We start from the raw sequence: 19,204 nt of genomic DNA, 5'->3' as shown, positions 1-19,204 counted from the left end.
TTTAGAAAATGTAGTGAAACCAAAGCAACCTGAATCTCAGACATAATTAAAGGTTTTCCAAGTAAAAATAATTATATCATTTAGAAAGAATTTATTCTTCACTTTGTAATGCATGTATTTATTGTTAGTGTGCTAAGCAATGAGATAAAAATATAAAGTGTGACCTCATAAATAAAGGTACATTTTATTAAGTAAAAGTAAAAGTAGCAAATTTAAAAATACCATTTGTTTCATTGGTAGAAAACACATGAAACAAACATTTGCGTTTATTCTCTATGAAGTTCATGTACATGTATTATTGACTCGTTTACTTTTTCCTTTCTCTTTCTTTCTGTTTTTTTTTTTGGCTCTTTCTCTTTCCTACACTCTTTATTCTTTTTTTTAATATCTATTTTTCTCTCCACGCTTCTCCATCTCCCTTACTTTCTTTCTTTCTTTCTTTCTTTCTTTCTCACCCTTCTTCTGTCTCTTAGGTACCTCAGGATGAGTGGAGTGGGATTTCTGCTCTGGGCAGGGATGATGAAATCCCATGCAGACGGATGCGCAGCGGCAGCTACATGAAGGCCATGGCTGAGGATGAGAGTGGAGATTCAGACTGCAGCCCTAAACCCTCACCAAAGGCCCAGGCTAGAAGAGCCAGCTACTTGAAGGCAACACAACCATCCCTCACAGAGATGACCACTCTGAAGTAAGGATTTGAGTGTTTTACAGCCTGTCGGTTATTATTTTAAATGTGATTTATTTTACAGAAAAAATATCTACTAAATATCTGTGTTGTTTCTTCTAAACAACTAGATCAGAAGACAAAGGGGCTTGGTGTAAGGAGTAATAAGCCATTAACAATTATTCTTCTGCACCCTATGAAACAACCATTATACACACACCTAGAGTTTGTCTTTAAGAGTAGCTGCAAACCCCTGGTTTCATATAATTCCACCCCTCATTCCACTTGAAAAATTAAAAATGCTCAAAAATGGGAGGGGCACTTTGGGTGTGATGCTGCAGTAATATATGGGTTTAGAGGTGATACAGGCTGAAGGGTTGACATTAGCACCAGATCAGAAGCAAGCATGAGAGGTGTCTGCTCTACTGCCCTATTTCCCTCTTCCTCCTCACTTTCATAACACCCCCTCAGCCCTCCCCTTACCTTTTTGTCTTTGTTCACCCACTTCCTTGTTGCCTTCACCTCATCTGCAGTAGTCCCTCATTTAAAAAGGATGTAAGTACTCTTTAAACCTTTGTTATATATGATTGTGTGGGACCTTCTTTCGGATGTTCCCTCATGTCAGGAATCGCCACAGCGGATCAACTGTGATCCACATCATCTATCTGGCACAGTTTTTACGCCGGATGACCTTCCTGACACAACCCTCCCTATATATCCGGGCTTTGGGACCAGCACTGTAACGCGATGCATTCCAGTGACTAGGTACAATCTTTCGAGTTGCCAATCCACCTACCAACACCGGAGCACCCGGAGGAAACCCTTGTGGACACGGGGAGAACACACCTCCTCACAGACAGTCACCTGGTGTGGGGCTCTGGAGCTGTGTGACTGTGACACTACCTGCTGCGGTACCATGCTGCTCATGTGTGGGACCTGCTCTATGGAGCATAAATTGGTTTGTTCAGCTTCTGCAATTATATTGTGGAAGGATGGACAGAAACTTCAATGTAACTTTTCAGAAATTAAGCAGAAGTGGACCTTGACTTTCTCCAATTAAAAATATGTATCTCCCAAAATAGTAATTTTACAGGAGAAGGAAAACTCTTCTTATATTTCTGTGGAAGTGAATGTAAAAAATATTATTCTAAGTAATTTTGATTGGTCCATTTATAAGGACATTTTTACACATTGTGTGCCAAGAGCCAAGGACCACTTGCACTGCATATCACCCCTAAAACACCATACCAACAGTAAAGATTGAAAATGGTAACATTTCAGAATGAATCTGGGAGCAAGAGAAACCTTCATCTGAGCCTGAGACCTGTGTAACAGAGGAAAGAGAAAAAAGGCAAGCTTCGTTAGTGCCTCGACTAGGAGTGTGGGGTTTCTTTCTGTCCTCTGGTGAGACTAAACTGCCTTTATTCTGCTCCAGCAGCATCCTCCTCCTGCTCTCATTATCAGTTGCCAGCTGTGAATGGTTTGGCAGCCCCTCCTTCCTCCGGCATGTGTTTTGGTGGTCACTGGAGATGTTGAATGGGTTTGCCCCTGTGTGAGTCAGCGCTCTGGAGAGCAGAGAGGTGCTCTGTGGTAGCTCGGATGCTGGAGCTGGGCCATTGTGTGTGTGTCTGCGCCTGCACCCTGTGACTAACTAAAAAGTCTGGTGAAACATGTGAGAGCAGTTAGACGACAGCACTGAAATCACAGATTACCACCTTTGTTCATGAGCTCCTAGATCAGTGGTCACCAATTTTTACATAAGTATAAATCACCTTCTTCAATGGCCTGGAACAACACAGATGGATAATTGGTAGATATTTGTCAGCGCTGCAGGGACAGTGATGTGGTGGTGGTGCATTTGTGTGTTTTGTTCTGATACACCTGGACCAGACAGAGCAATGCTGCTTGATTTTTAAACACTGTGTCCACCACTCTGTTTATTCATTCATTCATTATCTGTAACCACTTATCCAATTCAGGGTCCAGAGCCTACCTGGAATCATTGGGCGCAAGTCGGGAATACACCCTGGAGGGGGCGCCAGTCCTTCACAGGGCAACACAGACACACACACATTCACTCACACACTCACACCCACGGACACTTTTGAGTCGCCAATCCACCTACCAACGTGTGTTTTTGGACTGTGGGAGGAAACCGGAGCACCCGGAGGAAACCCACGCGGACACGGGGAGAACACACCAACTCCTCACAGACAGTCAATCGAACCCACAACCTCCAGGTCCCTGGTGTGACTGCGACACTACCTGCTGCACCACCGTGCCGCCCACTCTGTTTAAACACCTTGTATATGAACCACCTTGTATTTAGAGCAGTAGCTCATCTGTTGCTTCACAGTGTGTGTTGGACATCCTCTAGTTCTTCATCAGTGGATACAGGACACTGTTGGCTGGATGTTTTCTCAGTCCAGCAGTGACACAGAGGACTTTTAAAAATTCCAGCATCACTGGTGTTTTTCATCCACTCACACCAGCAAAACACACACTAACAAATCTGTGTCACTGCAGTGCTGAGACTGATCCACCACCCCAAATCATACCTGCTGTGTGGTGGTCCTGTGGGGTGCCTGACCATTGAAGAGCAGGGTGAAATGGATATAGATAGATAGACAGACAGACAGTTATCAGTCAGCTATAACATGTCTTGTTTGTTTCCATCTATTGTCCATTCAATCATCACCATGTAGATGAATTTTGTAGTTCTACAACTAGCAGTATACTTGTTGCTCTGCATACTTCTTTAGACCCATTTCACTCTGACTTTCATTGTCCTGGACCACCACAGAGCAGGAAGTATGTAATGTTGTGACTTTGACCTATCTTGTTGTGATGACTGATTTATGTTGATTGAAGATTTAAGCAACTGTTGATATGATACTAAGTTAACAGTTCAAGTACTAAAAAATAATTAGCACAATTATCTCTGTCCTATTTATTGATTTCCTTTACTTAAAACCTATTGATTTATCTTGGGAATTTCTTAGACAATATATAGCTGTATATTTTTCATCTTTTATTCTTGTCTTTCTTCCAATCTTTTCCTTCTATTTCCTTACTCCAGTGAAGAATGAATAATGTGGTTTTATTCGCTGCTGTAACCCCACTCTATTTTAAGAACCGCATCCATAATTAACGCATAGCCAACCTTGAGGGACAGGGTGTGTATGTGTCTGTGTCTGTGTGTGTGTGAGAGAGAGAGAGTGAGTGAGTATATGCCCATTAACTTATATTAGTATTATCTCAACAATCTCTCAGAGATTGTTTGCATATTTATTATAAACAGGTAGGGTCACAGTCACACAGCTCCAGGGTCGTGGGTTTGTGGGTTTGAGCCCTGATCACGCTCTCTGAGGAGTGCTCCAGTTGCTTCCCACTGACCAAAAACACATGTTGGTAGGTGGATTGGTGATTCAAAAAGTGTCCATAGGTGTGAGTGTGTAAATGAATGTTGCCCTGTGAAGGACTGGGTCCCCCTCCAGGGTGTGTTCCCACCTTGCGCCAAGTGATTCTGTGTAGGCTCTGGACCTATCATGACCCTGAACTGGATAAGCGATTACAGACAATGAATGAATTAATGAATTTAGTGAGCAGGCTAAAGCACTTTTGAATGCTATATCAGTACCCTTTTATCATTACCTACATGGGCTGCATCACCCCATATGGACATTGATTTGTTTGTAGAAGGACATATGTCTTACCACTGCATGTGATCATATTAGCAGATAGCCAGAAATAATGAAGAATTAATTATTTAAATATAATATGTATTACTACAGCTTATTTCTGGTGTGGATTAATCTTATATCTTAATATAAGACTGGATGTACCATTTCACCTTTAGTGCTTACGATGGCTATAGGTTAATAATTAGGGACTCCTAAGTGGGTCGTAGGTGCATGATTATTCTCGGCTCCCCCCAGTTAGGGCATACATGGACGACATGACAACCCTGACAACTACTGTGCCGTGCACAAAGGCAGTTGTTGAGGAAATTAAATTATAATCTTAGGTTTGGTAGGCTGAACTTTAAATCAAGCAAGACCAAATGTTTGTTGATTGTAAAAGGAAAACGTGCAGGAAAATTTGTTGGTGGTAAAAGAACTGAACCCTACATTATTGGAGAGAGTTTATGTAGATGGTACAGTGCCATGCTAAATGTTACAAAGCAAGCTGCAAGGTAAAAGACTGAATTGGTGAATGCTATTAATAGCATTGATAGATCATGTTTTCAAGGGAAGTTTTGATAATGTAATCTGTGAGTGGCAGTGCAGGTAGCAAGGAGCTCATTAGATCATTAGATAATTTGCACATTACCTCCTGTACTCTATTGCTGTTCTATGGCTGCTACCATGAAGACTGCTGTGCAGAATGCACATTTTGTCTGCATTATGTTGTACAGTCTATATGTGTGCACTTGTGTTGCACTTGTGTTTCTGTCTGCATTCGTGTTTTATGGTGCACCATCCTGGAGGAACATTGTTTAGTTTCACTATGTACTCTGTATATAGTTGGAATGACAATAAAGCCTCTTGAATATTGAATTGAAGTATGAAGATTTCAGGTGAGGGAATGTGTGTGGCTGGCATATATAATCAGAAGGAATACTGAGCAGGATATTGTCGTGTCAAGCCTCGCAGTTGAGTGCCATTAAAATAATATGTATAATTTTTACCTGCCCGGTTTCGGCTTGGTCAAAAAGAGGCCAACATGTTGGGTGCTATTACATATAATATAGCGGGATTAGCTATAATTAATTGTTATTAATTAATTATTATGCTTATTGATCCACTAAAAAAGTTCTTGGCTCTGAAATTGAATATGGCCAGAAAGTGATAATTCCGTACAAGAATAGTGCACTCAACTGGTTTTATCAACTGGTTTATTAAATGTAATATTTAATATTGATTTTACGATCATATAATGAAATGGACTACTGCAATACAGCAATAAATGGGCTATAGTTTATACCAGTCCTCTGGAATATGTTATGTATATGGAATTAAATGAACCAGTGATCTTATTCTCCCTGGAGATGAGTGGAGACAGTGCAAGCAGAGGACATCAAAGACACCTGGTTCTGGAGCTGCTCGTACATGTGGGCCTTGTTGCAATTCAGCCATTCCTCTTCTTCCACTGGGCCTTTGCTCAGAGACACAGCCTCAGAAGGTGATCATTCTCAGCAGGCTGGGTCCTGAAGCTCTTATTCCACCGTTTTCAGGGTTCAGAGGTCTAGGTGTAGTGTCTAGCTTTGCTGGATTTAAACTATTGCTTTCTAATTTTGCTAATAAAAATAAAAATAAAATCTTCTGCTGGAATTTCTATTACCAATGGCTCTCTTAGCTGAACATGCTAGCTGGAAGCCGATTCACCCACTTCTCCTTCATTCTATTTCACTCCTTTATCACCCCCCTCTTTTCTTCTATCTCTACATTTTCTTTCTCTGTTCTGGCTTCTCTGAGTAGCTGCACTTCAGAACTGCATTTCACTTCGTTTCCTGAACGAAAAACTGACTTGACTGACTGCAAAGAAATGACAAAGATTCTCTGAAAAACTGCTAAGACTGTACGAATGCTTCAGCACCAGTGGTTTAAAACTGGGCTTCAGGACCCATGCCTTGAAGGCCTGATTAGTCCTCAGGGATTGAGGGTTGGAGTATATGTTGTATATGTAATTTACGAAATTTGACAAAACAAAGACAAGACTGTTGAATGAGTATCCAAGATTTCTGAATACTGCTTATGCAATTATTATCAAACAAATATTTCTTACACAGTCTTATCACACGAATCATCACATGACAGTAGTTATTTCAATAAGTTGATTACATTTGAGAGAGATTAATTAGGATGCAATATAAAATAGTATATATTAACACTAAGTAATATTATTCAGACAATACAAAGTTTTACAGAATTCTTAACCAAAGGACACACAATATCTAGCAGATGACAGCAGTTATATGAAGATACTAGTGATTCATGATTAAAGTTTATTTTAAAAAATATCATTATAATTCTCTTTTGATTGTCCAGTTAATTTCACACATCCCATAATCACATATGCAACTTGAAACTGTTTTAAACCAATGGGAATTAAGGTTTTAATTCCAAGGTTTGAAAAGCTTATGATTAAGCAGTTTTTACAGAAGATCATTGACTGTCTTGCCCCTTGGCAACCTTTTGCCATAAACGGGGCCTGGAGGGCAGTTTGTTGTGCCCCTTTTCCAGACTTACAGGCACCAAAAGTTATCTGGAATCTGGGGGAAGGAAGTGATCAAATAAGTCACTGAGAGACCAAGTTTTGTCTCAAAAAGTCAAATTTCTTATGAGAGAAATTAAAGCACATTCATCCCACAGTACAATATTTAACCTCAGTTTGTATTAAGCAATAAGTCACAATGCTTATGCTGTCTTTTTCCTCGGTTAAGAGATTTTTATAAAAATGAACCTATCTATTTTAAATTAAGTATTTGATCACCAAAAATATAATTCTTAAATCAATACGAGAAAACTCAAAATATTAGCACAATATCAACATAGTTGTTCTTCTATTATAATGACTGATTTTGCTCTCTCTCTCTCTCTCTCTCTCTCTCCCCCCACCCCTCTGCCTCTCTCCCTCCCTAGGATCAGTACAGAGTCTCATTCGCCCAAGTTGCAGATACGGAGCCACAGTTACCTCCGAGCGGTGAGTGAGGTGTCCATCAACCGCAGTTTGGACAGCCTGGACCCAGCGGGCCTATTGGCCTCGCCCAAATTTCGCTCCAGAAATGAGAGCTACATGAGGGCAATGAGCACCATCAGTCAGGTTGGTCATTTGCTCCCCACCTGTATACTGGACCATTCTCAGTAATATACTGACCTGCGACCAGCTCAACTGGCTCAACTCAGCTGCCGAAAAAACATTTAAATTGGAATCCTTTATTTTTAAATGAGCTGATAGTATACTATATTTAAAGTTGTTTTTGTTATGTCATAAAAGTCAGAAAATTAAGAATAAATATGTTTGTCAATATATCTTAGAAAATTATTTCTTACAACATCAAATCAGAAGGTCTTTTCACTATTTGCTATTTGTAACACCTTGAGTGTTTGTAAGACCAAGACCATTTTCTGAAGTCCTGGTTTGTATGATAGTCAAGAAAGGCTTGTCCTAGGCCAGTATCTGAGAGTAATGTCCATCCTTGATCCTCACTGCTGAAGAATAGCAAGGGGAAGAAAAAGGCAGGAGCAAGTGAAGCGAAGAAGAGAGATGCAGCCAGAATTAACCGCACGGCACTCTTTTGGTGCCAGATACCTTGGCTTTGCTCCATATCCCAATACTTCACAATGTTCCATCTGATTTCACTGGTCTTCTATGTCATCTGACCATAATGTGGTTTAACCATTTTGTAGTCAAAGCATTTTACAACTACATCTCATGGAGAGATAATTGTATGAGATAGGGCTGCACAATATGTAGGAGATACTATTAATATGATTATACTTCATCATGCTAACACTTTTAAATTTAAAAACGTAAAAAAAAAATCAGTGGATATTTATTTGTCAGCTATTAATTCAAGAAACATTTGAACCTCTTCAAAAATTATGCCGTCATTTTATAAGCTGCCTTAGTGAGTCAGATAAAAACAATTATGATGACTACTGTAGTCTGGAGATTTTACAAATGACAAGATTTTCTCTGGCCCGTCAGCTTTCTGCAGCATATTACGTTTACTCCTTACTCAGCTCTCACTTGGAGAGAGAGTAGGTGCTAAAAATAGAGCCTGATTCCAGGTAGCAGGTGACAAATTTGATTAATAGAAAAGCTAAAAGGGGTGAGAAAAGTTCACTTAATCACTGGGTATAAGGCGGGAACACATCCTGGAGGGGGTACCAGTCCATTACAGGGCAACACACACTCACACATTCACTCACACACTTACACCTTTGGAAAATTTTGAGTCACAAATCCACTACCAATGTATGTTTTTGGACTATGGAAGGAAACAGGAGCACCCGGAGAAAACCCACACAAACACATGGAAAACACACCAAACTCACACAGTCACCCGATGCTGGGCTCAAACCCACAAACCCAGGAATCTCTCTGGATAGATAAAAGCAAATGCCATTAAATGCAAAGGCCCAAAATCAGATATGGGAAAGCCAGTATCATAAATATAAAGAGAATATTTTACAGTTCTTATGTTCTGTATTTAACATAAGACATGCAGCATGAGTTTTGCAAAATATCAAAGCTGGTTCCAAGTATTTTCCAAAGCTGTTTCTTGGGGTGTTAATGTAGTTAGGAACAGTTAAATACCTTTTTGAGGTGACCGTTTTTAACGCTGTACAAACACTTCGCTTGTACTCAAACTGGTTCTTAACACTTTCCTGACAAAACACTAATTATGGTGATTATACAAAGGCTCAGTGTGTGTGTTTGTGTCTGTGTGCAAATGGACAAAAAACCCACTAGCATCAGGCTTTTTTTTACAGCAACTAATGTGACCTAATAATCTTCATCATTATTTTTAAATAATAACACTAATGTAATGAACACAATTTATATTGGTTGAAAGTTGTTATTAGGAGGTTATTAGGAATTTTTCACAAGCTCCCACCTGATGGTCATCTTTTGATTGGCATTCTTTCATATCTTCCTGACATTAAGACCTATATTGTGCTACACTTACACTGTAAAGTATTCCACTTGTTTTTAATGGCAGGTGTTTTAGGGACACAGCAGTTCTTCCGTTCTAAGTACAAAAAATTCTGACAGTCTTTGTCTATCGTACTGACAATATGGTAAATATCTGACTGACAGGGATTAGGCTGACAAACACTGGAATATTCTTTTATCACTATTTCATGCTGTGGGTAATGTTTTCCTGACTGGAAGTACTTAATTATATTTAAAGTGTCCAAGACTGAGCATGAAAAGATACTCTTCTAATTAAGTCTTGGATAGTATACTTTTTCAAACCATCAAATTGTGAATCCTGAAATAACTACCAATTAATTTGGGATAATTCTTACTCCTATATATCCCCTAATATCTAGGTATTGATGATTTTATTAATTAGTTATTAATGTTTGCAGAAAGAATTCCAGATTGGACTTTGTTTGTTAAAAAGTAAAAACAAAAATACACACACATTTTAGAATTTAACTGTGACAGCATTTATGTTGGACTGGAGAAACTAGAATGAACCTGTAGCACATTTTACGATGGAACACTGGAATAACACACTAATTACAGCCTAATTTTAGTTGTGTTCCTGTCACACCTCTGAGTGAAAAGAACATTTAACATGTTTGACATGTGTGGTAGACCTGCTATCAAATTCTTATGCAGAATTTGACTGAAAAGGTTTCAGTATTATTATGATTTTATAACAGATAACTAATTTGTCCATTTTGTTTTTACTAGATTTGCTTAATTTGATATTTTTCAATTTAATAGTTGGTTTAAACTGATACTTACCAATTTTAACCAAAATAATTAAATAATACTTGGATCACAGTTTTGCTCAGGTAAGTGGTTAATCCCTTGAATATGGGGAACTATAAAAGGTGTTGTCCTTTTTTTGTCAATCATATATTATTTTCTTTCATCTCTGCATTCTTCATCAACTTGTCACAAAATGCCATCCTTTAATCACTTACCTTAAAATGTTTTATCACAGGGCAATATCCTCTGATGTCTAGCGTGTGATCTCCATTTTTTTTTTTTACATTGGTTTAGGGATTTAGAGCACTGCTAATGTAACCACTCTTTCACCTGTGGTGTTTTCCTCCCCTCTGCACTTCAGACATCACAACCCTTGTTTTTGTCTAGTAGATTTTGTTGTTTGTGATGTGATCTTGTTGCACCACAAGGATTTTTGAAAGATTTACAAACCCACTTCTGAAGAGATCCAACAAATAAAGTATAAAAAAATCAAATGTCTGGGATTTCTTCATTTTCCTGAATATTTATTAACTGGTTAAATAAAATGTTTTTACTGACAAACTTGATTGTATTTTCTAAATATAAACCTGTGTTGACTTTTAGCCTGCAACACAGTTGAAAAAATTAGGGACCAGAGCAGCTGTGTTACATTACCTTTCCTTTTGAATTACACTTTATAATAATTTAGTAAATGAGGATACTAAATCTTGTAGTGGAATGTTTAGCTGATTTGCTTGATACAAGAATTCAGCTGATCAGCAGTCATTGGTCACTCTTGTCTGACTCTTTTCATGACACGCCATAGTAGACAAATTTGGACTGCATGCAGGCCAGGTGTGAACACACACTCTGTCCAAATAAAATCATTTTTGTAACGTGCATGCTGAGGCCTGGCATTATCTTGATTGATTAAACATGGACTTCCTGGGAAAATATGTTGCCCTAAAAGCAACATGTGTCTTTCCATACACCTCCATATCAGTGGTACCTTTTCACATGAACCGTAAGAAAAGATGCCCCCATAAATTACAATAGGCTTTAACAGTCTGAATGGTGACTTTTATATTTGTTATAGAACTCGACATCAGTTTTTCATGAAAACAAGCTGAAATGTGGACTCAGCTGACAACAGCTGGTCTGAAGTGAGATCTGGCCCACAGAGATTTTTCGAGAAATATATTGTACATGGTGAAAGACTTGCAATCTTCCTTTGAGAAATGTTGTTTGTGAACAGTTTGGCAGAAAGTGAACCTTTTGCTTACAAACACATGAGAGTTTGGTGGATGCTCTTTTTATATGTTTTTTTAACCTCCTTTTAAAGGAATGTTTCAAAACTTCAATATTATATACACTTTTCAATATTAATTTACCACTTTCACTACTATATTAGATCAGTTTATAACTATGTTTATATCTACAAAATACAATATAGTTTGTCCATGAAAAAAAATTGGAAAGTTAAAAGCATATTCTTCATTTTATTGCATTTTACAAAATGTCCCATTATTTCTGGAAGTGGGATTGTATATCGTTTTAGAGTTGACACTAATATTCAATATTGATTGTGTACGTTAAAAGTGTGACATATGTCCAAATGTTTGTTCATTTGGAGCACTACTGTGTGCCTTTTGCAATCCAAAACAAATTATACCTCTTATGTAACTGAACTCACTAATGTTCTTATTGCTGAGTACAGTGGAACCTCTACTAACGAATGCCTATACTAACGAACTTTGCAAGATACAAACCAGGCATTTGAATATTTTTTGCCTCCACCAACGAACCATGACTCTAGAAACGAACCCGAGCCTCCACCGAGACGGCGGCTGGAAATGGCCACTGACCCCTATAGGCGAGTCTGACAGCGCGCCAAGACTTGAGTGAGCGTTTAAGATTAGCAAATTGTAGTTTTAGCAATTTAGCATTAGTGTAAATAGCAGACACCTACTCCCCGTTATTTCACCCACCCTCCACTTCCCGTCATACAGCCAGTGCCTGTGTAACTGCTCCAGCCAGTCGTCACGTCTTCGATATGTAACCACTTAAAACTTTATTTCTTTTTTTATTACTGTTACTACTGTATTCCTTTATTATTTTTAGTAATGCTACATGTATTTTTTTTACTAATTTGAGAGTTTTGTAAACATATACCAGTGCAAAAAGGGTGAATTTCGGGGTGGGCTGGAACGCATTAATTGCTTTTCCATTATTTAAAATGAGGAAAATTGACTTGAGAAACTAACTTTTCCACTTACGAACCGGGTCACGGAACGGATCAAGTTTGCAGGTAGAGGTTCCACTATATCATCAAATGCTCAGAGAAATGTTTATTTCAGTAGAAATATTAATTAAGTTATTGTCCACAAACATTCCACAATCCATTATTAGAAGCAAATGACAATGTATTCCTCTGACTAGCCAATGAGAAGTCTAGCCATTCACTTAAGAAAACATAATCATTATACTTTTGCCTGGATGTATCAGAGATTCTGTACCAAACATATTTTTATCATGGCCTTCTTCTTGTATAGGGTCCTCTCTATGAGCTATAAAATGCTTTATGGTGAATACAGATCAATTGGCTCATTTTATGTCAGTTACAGATGTACGGAGACTGAGAATGAGTTATAGCAGTGAATTTCTGACTCTATGTCTCCCTCTACAGGTTAGTGAAGTAGAGGTAAATGGGCAGATCGAGGCAGTGTGTGAGAGTGTGTTCAGCGAAATGGAGTCTCAGGCTGTTGATGCTCTGGACCTTCCAGTTTCTGGGTGCTTCCGTATGCGCAGTCACAGCTATGTACGTGCCATCGAGAAGGGCTGCTCCCAAGATGAGGAAGACGAGGACAGAATGGCGCTGAAGGCTATTGCACCTCCTCGCACCACCACTACAGTCAGAACCATACAGAGTAGTACAGGTAAGAAGTGTATTTTTTGTGGCTACACTAGGGGTTCTCAAAGTTGGGGTTGGAACTTCTGTTGCTGAAAAGTGTCTATAGATACTTCTTTTGGACTGGAATGCCTCATGCCTATATGAATAAGAGAACCTGGGCTTTACTCCTAATGCCCATTTCACATGCACTTTCTAGAATTTCTAGAGAAATTCCAGAGTATCGGGTCTGGAGAAATTCTGGAATGGTTGTTCACACAGCTCACAGTGGGAGCTATACCAGTATCGGTCCTTGTGTCATTGGACTTTTTATTTTAAAGCTTATATTATGATTAAATTTGTAAGTTACTCAGCATAAATACCATGAATATTTTAGTAATTTATTTTACAAATTGCTTTATTGTTAAATCAGTGCAAAGAATATTCATTTAGCTGTTGTCTCTAAAGCAATTAAATGTTAAAGTAATCTTTAATTATGAATCTGAAATAACCTTGTCCTCTCACTAAGAAAAACATCTACCTACTTTTCATCTATCTACTTTTTGATCCATGTTTTGTTTCTAACCACAGGACTATTGTTGACCAAATATGTATTGGACAGTGGCCTAGTTTTATTGGACAAAGCACTGAAATAACAGTAGTATATTAGTGTGTGGATAGTGTGTTTATAAGATACAGCTACCTTTCACACCCAACAGTGTAACTGGAAATGGTAATGGTAAACACATTATAGTCCTTATTGTGCTCCATTTATTGTTCCAGAAATAATTGCATTTAAACAATAATATTTTAACTTTAAGACAAATAATGCCAAATATATAAAGATCATTATAATAGCAAATAAATGTAAGTAATATTTATATATTTAGATTTAGATCTCATTTAAAATCATCTACCATTGCCCAAAATGCTTTACAATATAGGAAGATAATAAAAGTATATATATGTATATTGACAGGGATGGAAAGGGTATAGGGAAAAATAAATAAAAGGTATAGCATGAAATAATTTACAACATAATAATGAAAACAGAAAAAATAGCAGAGAAAGCCATTATGCCTCCTTAAAGTGCAATGATTTTTTTAGCAAAAACTATGAATATTCAGACATTATCATGACTTGCTAGTAGATATTAAGACCAATAAGAACATTTAAACATTCATACGCTAAAAATGTGTACTTGAAATATATGGAAGAATAACTATAATATAACTCCTATATTCTTCAGAAATATCAAAATTAGATATTTTTCCTCAGAATGGGTCAGCTGGGGTATTTATTTATTTTTTTATAAGATGAGATGATAACTGTACCAGTGTTGAAAATTCAACAATGCTACACTTACTTCTCACGAGAATGAGAGATAGAGGGCAAAGTAAGTAGAAGAAAAGACATAGACCATAAGGATGGAGCTGAATTAGAAGATGTAGGTCACTCTCTTGCTAATGATCTCTTTTCATAATTACGTAAGTGTAGAAACCCAGAGTAGTGTTATGTATGTTTAATGTTGTCTCATTATACTCATTATCGCTGTGTTCCCTTTATCAAGTACAAGTTCTTAATAACTGTTCTGACAGCTCTTAGAGTCTGTAAATTTAGTCAGGATGTAATGGGCTAGTGCTTATATAATAGACCTAAGTGATAATCACTTATATTATTACACTTTGTAGCTGCAATCGGAGAAGAGAGATTGATTTGTCTAATAGAAGAGCAATTTGAAGTTCATGGTCATGTAAAGCACACCACGGTACACCACTAGGAATTTTTGCGAAAGTCTCTTAACACTACACTACAGTCTATTAATGCATTTATAATTATCTGGAACACAATAGGATGCAACAACTATTAGCTAGCAATTGCTGTGACAGTGTTGGTTCATTTAGTAAAACAAATAAATAAACAAACTAATTTTTGTATAATAATAATAATAATAATATATATATATATATATATATATATATATATATATATATATATATATATGAATATTTGTATATATGTGTGTGTGTGTGTGTGTGTATAGACACAAATTTTAGAGATATATATTTATATAAGTATAATTTTAGAGATCAATTTATCTCACTGGAGGTAAATTACTTCTATTCAGACTGACTGCTCTTTTCTGTGGCTTATACAATAAGCAATGTGGCTTGAAACACTTCTTGTTTTGTGTGAATAGCTGGAGATTAATTCCTATAGTCTGTATAGTAAAATATGAAAAGTAATAAAATATATGTAAATGAGTTATATAAAAGAGTAATTTCAACAAAATTAGTTTTTTACTTAAATTACCTTTAATTACAAACAAACTATTAATCAGCATAATTAATCTTATTGATTTTACTAACTTTTCCACATTTTTGTAAAACAATACAACAACAGAATAATACAATTAGTAATGATTATATTAATAATGAGTTAGTGTGGTGTTTACGATCCAGAAATAACCATTGGACACCACTGACCTCATTAATGCTCTTGTAGCTGAATCCAGTCAAATTCTCATTTAATATAAACCCTTTCCACAATAGTAGAGACTCATGCCACTGTAAATTCAGGAGAAAGTCTGTAGGACATCTACAAAATTGTCCATATAGTGTATTTTCACGCCCTTTTCCCTCACTTAGCACATGGCTCTGTTTGTTATTGTTCATGCCTCCGCCCTTGTCCTCGTCAGTCTCATTTGTAATCCGTCCCCCTTGTTATCTGTTCCAGGTGTCTCTTGTCTGCGTTAGGTATTTAGGTTCCCTTGTTTCACTTCCTCTTGTCGGTCATTCATTTTGTTTCCCATGTTGTGTTGCCTGGTCTAGTCTGTCTGTCTTTGCTATTACTTGTTTCCTGTCATTCGTTTCCTCGGTCATCGTGTTTCCCAGTCTAGTCTGTCTATCGCTGCTGTTCTTCGTTTAGTCCACCTTTGTTTTGTAGTCCTAGTCTGTCTTTGTTTTGTTATCCTTTTTGTAAATAAAGTTCACTGTGCTTTTAGCGATTACATCCGCCTCTGTCAGTCCGCCCCCGCAATCCTGACATGTATCTGAATCTACATCTAAAACAACATTGTTATTATATAAATAATATTTTCGCTTCCATAGGATAATCCTTTCATATTTAAACATATATTCTGAGATGAAATAGATATACTGCCATGCAACACAAAGTGACATTTAAACATATGCATTTATTAGATGAGATGCAAACATATTTAAATTTTACTTTGATTCCTGTTTTTGTTAATTAAATATGGATGTTGGCTACATGGGCTTGCCTGAGACTTAAATTAAAGGTGGCTGCCAAAATGAGGCAAGTTTTACATTTTACATCGTCCACAAATCCTATATAATTTGAATACATATTTTTCTGCAGTTTTCAGGACTTGTGTGCTTCTCACTCTCCGTTACTCTGTCACACACTCTCTCTCTCATTCTCTCTCTCCAATTCTGGATGCTGTTTTTCATGCTGTTGTTAAGATAGCAGTATATCAGTCTGGCCTCATTGCAAGCTCAGCACATCTTCTTCTACACCCCCACACACACATGCACACACATTCACAACCTTGCACTCTCTCTGTTCTGTAACGTCTGTATGCTCTGTATAAATAGCATAATTGTGACTCCTTTGGTCTTGCCTTTTGAATGATTTATGGCAGTTGTGAGAGCTGAGTAAGTGCAGTACAGCATCAAGAGTATTTCAGGTTTTTACCTCCCACAGCTGACAGACTCTCTTCTTTCAAACTCTTTCTCACTCTCTTTTTTTTTGCGTTTCTTATTGTCTCTAGCTCTCTTTTTACTAGCTTTCTTGCGTTTATTCTCTTTTGGTTTCCCTCCAGTTCATACATCTTGTCTTTCACTCTGTTTCTTTCTCTACATACATTTTTCTCTCTTGTCCATTTGTCTCTTGCTTTTACTCTTTGATGTTGTTTCATTGTAAATGTTCTCTGTTCTCTCTCTCTCTCTCTGTCTCTTTCTCTCTCTCTCTCAGCTGAAGACAGCATTCATTATTATTGGACATGGACATTGGCACCATCACTGAGATCACTAGTTTATTCCCCACACTGAACATTTACCAGCGATAAATCAATATTATTGTTAAATTAACACTGTGATTGTAAAAATGAACCACTCGTCAACACTTTCAGTGTTAATTAATCACTAATAGTGCTTATTTAATATGGGCGAATTTGCTGTGCAAGGATCATACAATAATATCTGAGTCAACAACCCGGTCTCACACCTACTTGTGATATAGTCACATATAAAGGAGACATAGTCGCATATTTCTGACATTTTATACGACAATATCACAATCATAAGTGTATGGGTATTTACCATATAAACACTATGTGACAGTAACATGAAAACTCTTCCTCATTACAGGCGTCATTACTTATATAACATAGAAAAAGGCATAATGTGAATTACATAACATAGGTTGTTATTCCAACAAAGGCATAAAGTATTTTATTATACTTCTTCTCCAAAGCAATGCTTATTATTGGTGTCCTACTTTATTTTTAACTCTAACAAGAACATTTCTTTCACTTAACTTTATTTTGACTAATTTTCAAAAGGTTAATACTTAAAAGGACATTTCTCTAGCCATTATTTGCTTCGATATTTTAGCAAATAATGAATTAGTAAGGTTATATCTTAGGTCAATAAAAATAAGATGGTAGTATTAATGGATGGTAATGATGCCTTAATGAGGAAGATTTTTAGTGTTACTGTCGCATAACACAGGGCACTTATATGACGGTTTATATCGTAATTACCCATACATTTATAATTGTGATATTGTCGCATAAAATGTTGAAAATTTATGACTATGTCACAAATTGCAGTCTCCTATGTATGTGACTATATCACAAGTAGGTGTAAGACCGGTTTGGAGTCAAACAGATAATAACTAAATGTTATTCCTTTCCTCATCTCTCAGCACATTGCTAGCCTAAAAGTTGTCTTCTAGCTAGCATAATAGTACAGGACAGTTAGCATTTGCCTTCAAACACATTTAGCTAGCCACTCGTGTTGTGTTAGCAATTGTTTAAAAAAATAACTCTTTGCTAGCTTTTCATGCATGGAGATGTATTTGCATGATATCAGACCTCCCAGCTTGTTACCATCCTGTGACTAAAAGAATCCTACAAAACAGATACTTTTTTTCAATATGTTAATTTCAGCAAATAAACTGTAATTATATATTAAGCGACCCTGATCACTACTGTGCTTTGCACATGGCAGTTGCTGGGGAAGATAAATGAAAATCTTAGCTGGGCTAGGCTAAAAGGTAAACTGAGCAAGTCTAGAAATTTATCGATATTTAAAGGAAATCTTGTGCAGGATAATTTTTTAATAGGAGAGCTGATCCCATCTGAATTGGAGAGGCCAGTGAGGAGTTTAGGTAGATGGTACAGTGAAGCCCTAAATGATACAGAGCAAGCTGGAAGCAGGGAAGCTGAACTGGCCTATGTCCTAACATTAGATGGCCGCTGACAGTTTATGATTTTCTAATCACAGAAGTAGAGAGGATGTAAAGATTCATGAACAAGGCTATAAGGCTATATGGCTACGGGTGCCGGTGTTTAAGTATTGGGGCATGCTATGGTATACGAATGCTGGAGCTCACAAGTTTAGTTAAGGAATTTAAATGTGCAAAGGTGAGTCGTGAGATGATTTTGTTAGGATCTAAGGATGCAGTGGTAAAAGCAGCAGCACCAAAAGCAGGAATGAAGTGTAGTCTGCGAGTGGCAGTACAGGTAGCCAGGAGCTCATTAGAGCTAAGGGATGTGAATGGTCAAGTGCAATGCAGAAAAGCAAGCCTTGGGTCAGGTGATCATAGAAAGCGTTTGGTAATACCACATCACCAGAAATAAGGCAAATAATTACTAGTTTTATTTGCAAGCAGGAAGAGGAGGTACGGAGTGCAATAGCAGCATCACAGGTAAAGTAAGACCAGTGCTGGGACAATCTCGAAAAGCAGAAGATCGCTTGGCAAGAGTTGTGGGCAATGAATCGATTCATATTCATTTCTTGCTGGGAGCAACTTGCGACGTCCTTCCTACTCCACAAAATCTTGGACAGTATATATACTATGATTATATAAAACTCCCAAGGTTTCTTCCTCAGCTCTGAGGGAGTTTTTCCTTGCCACTGTCATCCCTGGCTTGCTCACCTGGGGGTTTTACATTTCTTGTTAAAACTTCT

At 37.3% G+C, this 19,204-nt stretch overlaps 1 protein-coding gene across 3 annotated transcripts in view; it reads left to right on the top strand.

The window, feature by feature from the left end:
* The window catches only part of dlgap1b (discs, large (Drosophila) homolog-associated protein 1b), a 160,637-nt gene that overhangs the window by 86,075 nt on the left and 55,358 nt on the right, over nt 1–19,204 (top strand). For 2 of the 3 annotated variants that reach the window (XM_066683278.1, XM_066683279.1), the window contains exons 4-6: nt 474–688; nt 7,309–7,369; nt 12,786–13,035. In XM_066683278.1, the coding sequence (XP_066539375.1) occupies nt 474–688; nt 7,309–7,369; nt 12,786–13,035 (526 nt within the window). Of the gene's footprint in view, nt 1–473; nt 689–7,308; nt 7,490–12,785; nt 13,036–19,204 lie in introns of all 3 variants that reach the window. The other variant, XM_066683280.1, reaches the window with a different exon arrangement.

Source organism: Hoplias malabaricus, chromosome 10, assembly GCF_029633855.1.
Source record: "Hoplias malabaricus isolate fHopMal1 chromosome 10, fHopMal1.hap1, whole genome shotgun sequence".
NCBI classification, from domain to species: Eukaryota; Metazoa; Chordata; class Actinopteri; order Characiformes; family Erythrinidae; genus Hoplias; species Hoplias malabaricus.
The sequence above is the reverse complement of the archived record's forward strand: the minus strand, read 5'-3'. Positions and strand labels throughout refer to the sequence as shown.